Source organism: Onychomys torridus, chromosome 1, assembly GCF_903995425.1.
Source record: "Onychomys torridus chromosome 1, mOncTor1.1, whole genome shotgun sequence".
NCBI lineage: Eukaryota > Metazoa > Chordata > Mammalia > Rodentia > Cricetidae > Onychomys > Onychomys torridus.
The window spans coordinates 18428824-18434806 of record NC_050443.1 but is presented as its reverse complement, the minus strand read 5'-3'; the positions used below and the strand labels follow the sequence as shown (position 1 = coordinate 18434806).

The 5983-nt window shown below is 48.3% G+C and overlaps 1 protein-coding gene across 2 annotated transcripts; it reads right to left on the bottom strand.

The window, feature by feature from the left end:
- Siglecl1 (SIGLEC family like 1) lies at window positions 1-5751 on the bottom strand. Of its 2 annotated transcripts, XM_036184632.1 has the most exons (6): window positions 5727-5751; window positions 4943-5224; window positions 4484-4589; window positions 3257-3393; window positions 265-274; window positions 1-103 (listed from the first exon to the last, which is right to left on the bottom strand). In XM_036184632.1, exons 1-6 carry the CDS (start codon window positions 5749-5751, stop codon window positions 1-3), a joined length of 663 nt encoding a protein of 220 aa, XP_036040525.1. The 2 variants fall into 2 exon arrangements, with proteins under 2 accessions (XP_036040525.1, XP_036040534.1); XM_036184641.1 differs by lacking the exon at window positions 3257-3393 and having other exon boundaries at window positions 4480-4589; window positions 5131-5224.
- Window positions 5752-5983: the final 232 nt, after the last annotated feature.

Below are 5983 nucleotides of genomic sequence, written 5' to 3'. Positions count from 1 at the left end.
TTATGGACTTGGGGCTTCTGGGGTCTCCATGGGTTTTTGTAATTCTGGGCACAGTGGGAACTTTGGATGGTTTGCTGTCTCCACGGCCTTCACTGGCTTCAGGCTCTATCTTCCTTTTCCTGGAAGGTGAGAAGGTGGGACAAAGAGAAATGATAGAGCAGATTTACAGATGAAGTCACCACACCCGAGAAGGAACTTTAAGGCAACATGGATCAAACATTGGCTTAGCTTTCCTCACAATACCATGGCGGGCGCCTACAAAACTTATCTCCCTCTGGCCCCTCCCTGGTATAACTAGAGGCTCCCAGAATACCCCTTAGATTCCTGAGATGTTGTATATCATGGCCTCAGGCAAGCGTTTCCTCATGCTCCAGGACACCCTAACCCCCTGGCTCAGTCCTCTTTCTGGGAGGGCACCTTTCCCTACCAGCTTGGTTACTCCCTGAGGGCAAGGGCTAGGTCTATTTCATTCCTGTGACCTCACACCACCCAGTGCAGACTATGAAACAGAGAGCAGACATAAACTGGGACATAAACTTAAGATCCCCCTATCGCCACCCCACCCCCACTTTCTTCAGTCAGGCTCTACCTCCTAAAGTTTCCATAATCTTCCACAGCAGCATCACCAGCTGAGAGACAAGTGTTCAATTTACAGGAGCTTACGGGGTGGGGGTGGGGTGGGGGTGGGGTGGGGTGGGGTGGTATGACTCACTTGGTCCCCAGTTGGTGGCAATGTTTGGAGTGGTCTTGGAGCCTTTGAGAGATGGAGAAAGTATGTCACTAGGAGTGGGCTTTGAGTGTTTATAGTATCACCCCACTTACTACTGTCTGGACTTAGCTTCTGATTTGCATTTGAACATGTGAGCTGTCAGCTTCCTGCTCCTGAGGTCGTGCCTGCCACCACCACCACATCAGACCCTCTGGAACCATAAGCTCAAGTGAACTCTTCCTTGGTCTTGGTGTTCTAGCACAGCAACAGAAGAGTACCTAACAGCAGCAGGGTGCCTGTGTCCCGGAGACTCACAGACGGTAAACAAGAATGAGATTTAGCGTCTTCAGCACTGCTCCAGCCAAGATAGCCTGGGGTTGTAGGGTTCACTGGGGTGCAGGAAGGAGCAACCTGGTGTTATGGTTTGGATATGAAATCAGACACAGGCTCCTGTGTTGAACACTGGCTCTCCAGCTGGTGGTACTGTTTTGGGAGGTTTGGAACCTTGGGGGCTGGATGAATGACTGGTACAGGTGCCTCAGTGAGGGTGGACCTTTGAGAGTTATAGCCTGGCCTTGCTTCCTGCCTGAGCTCTCTGCCTCTTCTCTTTCTTGGTGCTGTTTGTAAGATGTGTTTTTGTTTATATGTCTGTGTGAGTATGTGAGCATGTATGCATGAGACCCTCTAGAGCTGGAGTTATAGTCAGTTGTAAACTGTCTGATGTGGGTGCTTAGAACAGAAATTAGGGCTTCTGGAAAGAGCAGGAAGTGCTTGTAACCACTAAGCCATCTCTCCAGCCAGAAAGAGTTTATTCTGGCTCACCGTACAAGGTGCAGTCCATCAAGATGGGGAGCTCCAGGCAGCAGGAGCTTGAAGCACCTCATCACATCATATCCACAGTCGGGAAACACAGCAATGAATGTGAGCATGCCAGCTGGTGTTCAGCTCAATTTCTCCACTTATACAGTTCATGATCCCTGCCAGGGAATGGTGCCACCCACAGTGGGCAGGTCTTCCCACCTCGATCAGTGCAATAAAGACAGGCCCCACAGGCATGCTCAGAGAGAGGCCCATCTCTTGGGTGATTCTAGATCCTGTCCAGCTGACAGCTAACACTGACCACCAGAGACTGTATCCCTTGAACCATGAGCCAAAACAAATCCTTGAAATTGCTTCTGTTAGATATTTGGTCACAGAGCTGAGACTCAAGTACTCCCTAATCTCCAAGCACTTGGCACTGACTGGGGCCTTAGGCTGTAAGTGGCTGCTGCCTGTTGCACACCAGAGGCCAAACCTGTGGTTTCCACTCTGATGCTACTACTACTACTGGAGGGCCATCAACCTACTTCCCAGTGGGGATTCAGTGTGTGTGTGTGTGTGTGTGTGTGTGTGTGTGTGTGTGTGTGTCATACATATGGTATGTATGTATCTGTGTCTGTGTATATGGAGTGTGTGTCTATGTGTGGTATATGAGTGTGTATGTGTGTGTGTTGTGTGTATACAGTATGTATATGTGTGTGTCTGTGTGTATGGAGTGTGTGTGTGTATGTGTATATGTTTGTGTTGTGTGCATATGTATGTGTGGATGGGTTTGTATGTGTGGGTATGTATGTGTGTATGTATGGTGTGTCGTGGAATATTACTTTATGTAGAGATGTGTTATATTTTATGTTTCTGCTGCCTTTGTTTAATTATGTAAAGAGATGTTGCATTTGTTTCACCTTGCCTGCACAAGGCCCCTGATTGGTCTAATAAAAAGCTGAACAACCAATAGTTAGGCAGGAAAGGGATAGGCGGGGCTGGAGGGCAGAGAGAATAAGTAGGAGGAGGAATCTAGGAAGAGAGAAGAGCAAGAGAGAGAAAGGGAGAAAGATGGGGAGATGCCTGGGGCCAGCCAGCTAAACGAAGTCGGACATACAGAATGAAAGAAAAGTAAAAAGCCCTGAGGTGAAGTACAAATGAAGAGAAACGGGTAAAATCAGTTATAAGAGCTAGTGGGACAAGCATAAGATAAGCCTGAGCATTTATAACTAATTAATATGTCTTGTGTCATGATTTGGGCACTGGTTGGTGGCCCAAAAGAAAGCCTGCTACAGTGATGTATATGGTATGTGTGTATATGGTGTGTGTGCACGCATGTATGTGATGGGTATGGTGTGTCTGTGTGTGTGTATATGTGTGTATGGTACATGTGTATATATGTGGTGTGTATGTGTATACATGTGTAAGTATGATGTGTGCATAGAGTGTATGTATGTGGTATGTATAGTGATTCTGTGTATATGTGTGCATGCTGTATGTGTATGTGCATATGATATATATGGAATGTGTGTGTGTGTTGATAGTTCTAATTATTTTTTAAACTATGTGTCTTAGTTTCTTCCATGAGGCTCTTGGGGCCTCCGCTTCAGTACCTATGAAACAACCGCCAAGCTAATTGTGCATTATACAGGCTACAGGCTGGACACTATCTCTCCAAAGCAGCACACAAGTTTCCCCTACTAACACTGTCCTGCTAGCTGGCTTCCATTCTGGAGCACGGGGCACTCACTGAGAGCTGCGTCCCAGAAGGTGACTCGGTTCGGAATTCCCAGCTCGATTCTTGGTCTGTCCCAGCCTCAGAGCCCTGCTGGGCTCTCGTCTGTGCACACTTCTTTACCTGCCTGGTCCTGAGACGTTTCACTCTACGGAAATGTGTTTCTGATTAGTTCTGATTTCTTGCCTCTGTGACCCCAGGTGGACTCTGGTTTTGTTCGACATTCTGGTCTGGAGTCTCAACAGTACTGCCTGCCTGCTGGCTGTGCTGTCTAGGGAAAGCTACCCAACTTCTCTGCAAGTTGGTCTCACACCCCGTGTAATTGGGATCCCCTGTTTAACAGGCCAAGGGGTTCAGGTGGGTCAACTGTGAAGGGCCCTTGCAGCCCTAGAAATGGTTATTTGTTTATTTGTAGTATGGGGGAGTTGAGATTTTTTTAACGCTTATTTATTTTTATTTCATGTGTATGGATGTTTTGCCTGAATATATGTTTGCGCACTACCTGCGTGCCCTCGGAAGCCAGAAGACAGTGGCAGATCTTCTGGAACTGGAGTTACAGATGGTTGGGAGCCACCATGTGTGTGCTAGAAGCTAAACCCAGGTCTTCTGCAAGAGCAGCCAGGACTCTTAACTACTGAGCCATCTCTGCAATGCCTTGTCATTTATTTATTTGTGCTTGCTTGCTTATTGAGACAGTTTCATGTAGCTCAGGCCAGCCTTGAACTCACCACATTAAGGATGATGACCTTGAACTTCTAATCTTCCTGTCTCTATCTCCTGAATGCTGGGATTATGGGCATGTAGCACCACACTCAGTTTATGCAGTGCTAGGAATCGAACCCAGGGCTCTGTGTATGCTAGGCAAGAACTGAGCAATATTCCTAAGCTGTGTTTGCCTTTGAAGCCAGCTTCTCTCCATGCTGTACCACATCATACCTCTTCCCCAGATAGACAACCACTCAGTCCCAATTACCATATTTCTCATTGTTACACAGGGTTAGAGGGTCATGAAGGGGAGGCCTCATGGTGGCATCAGTGGTTTTATGAGAAGAGATGCTTGCTCTGGATCTCACCGTGTGGTATATCATGAAAGCCCTTGCTTGATCTAGATGCTAGCACCATACTCTTTCACTTTCTCAGCCTCTGGAACCCTGAGCTAAATAAACGTCTGTGTTTCATAAATCAGCTCATCTCAGATGTTTTGTTACATAGCATAAAATAGGCTAAGACATACTCACATGAAGGGGAGGAGGCAGAGGAAAAGTAGTGTGATTGCCGTGGCTGCATAGACCACACCCTGGAGCAGCGCTTTCAGGAAGATCTGGGGAGCCACAGGGCCCCTTCCTGGAAGTAGAAGGCATTTCAGGAAGGCTGTATTTTTATAAGCAAAAAAAAGACTGTTTGTTTGTTTGTTTGTTTGCATATGTATGTAGGGTGTTGCATGTGCCACCGTGTGCGTGTGGAGGTCAGAGGACAAGCTGCAGTGGTCTGCTTTCTCCTCCTACCATGTGGCACCTGAGGACTGAACTGAGGTTGTTAGATTTGGCCGAAAGTACCTTTCCCATTTGGGCCATCTCGTACACTCTCAGGAAGCCTTTCTTAAGATCCAGATTCCAGGCTGTACTCCCTCTTCTGGCCTCAGTGCCTGTCCCTCCCTGTTCACTGCCCTCACCCAGTCTCCAAGTCCCTGCCCTCACTTGACATCAGCAGGATGCTCAAGCCATGGGTTCCATGTTGGTTCTTTCCCTCACAAAGAAGGACTGTGCCCATTTCTGGGTCCCTGACCAGGCTGAGGGTGCTGTTGTCCCAGGAACCAAGTGTGATAGAGGTCACCTGGAGCTGGCCATGCCCACTGTTCACGTCCACAGGAGTACCATCCATCCACCACTGCACAGAGGGTGTGGGAACCCCGTGAAAGGAACAGCTGCACCACAATGTCTTCTCCACAGCACAGAAGGAGCTCATCAGTCTGGCAGGTTCTATGGAGAGGAGGGTCAGGGCTCAGCAAGGTGACCTGACTGTCCTTTGTCTTCTTCCATATGGACCCATCCTTCTTTCCTTTGTTTGCCACACTGGGGATGAAACTCAAGGCCTCCCACATGCTAGATAATGCCTTACCATTGAACCACATCCCAGCCCCTCCCTGGGGGATTCTAGGCAGTGGCTCTACCCATTGAGCCACATCCCCAGCCCCTCCCTGGGGGATTCTAGGCAGTGGCTCTACCCATTGAGCCACATCCCCAGCCCCTCACTGGGTGATTCTAGGTAGGAGCTTTACTGATGAGACACACTCCCAGCCCCTTGGGGATTCTAGCGGGGACTCCACCACTGAACCATAACCCCAGCCCTCACTAGGGATCTCAGATACAGAGATGATGTCTAATCCACAATGATTATCTTCTACAACCTCTGTCCTCTTTCTTCACAGTTCCATCGGTAGCTTCCTCAGACAGCTCTAGAAGTGCTTCTTGTCCCACTTACCCAGCTGTAGATGCGGCATCTCCATATGCAACAGCAAGAATCCCAGTACTCTTCACTATGAGGAAGGAGGTAATGGCAACTGAAAGAACATGTGGGGGTGGGTGAGCAGAAACATCTTTGAAAAGCAGGTTGTGGTAGTTTGAAATAAAATGGCCCCCAAAGGGAGTGTGGCCTTGTGGGAGTAGATGTGGTTTTGTTGGAGGAAGTATGTCACTGTGGAGGTGTGTAGTGGGTACCCATTTCAGCTTTGATCTGGA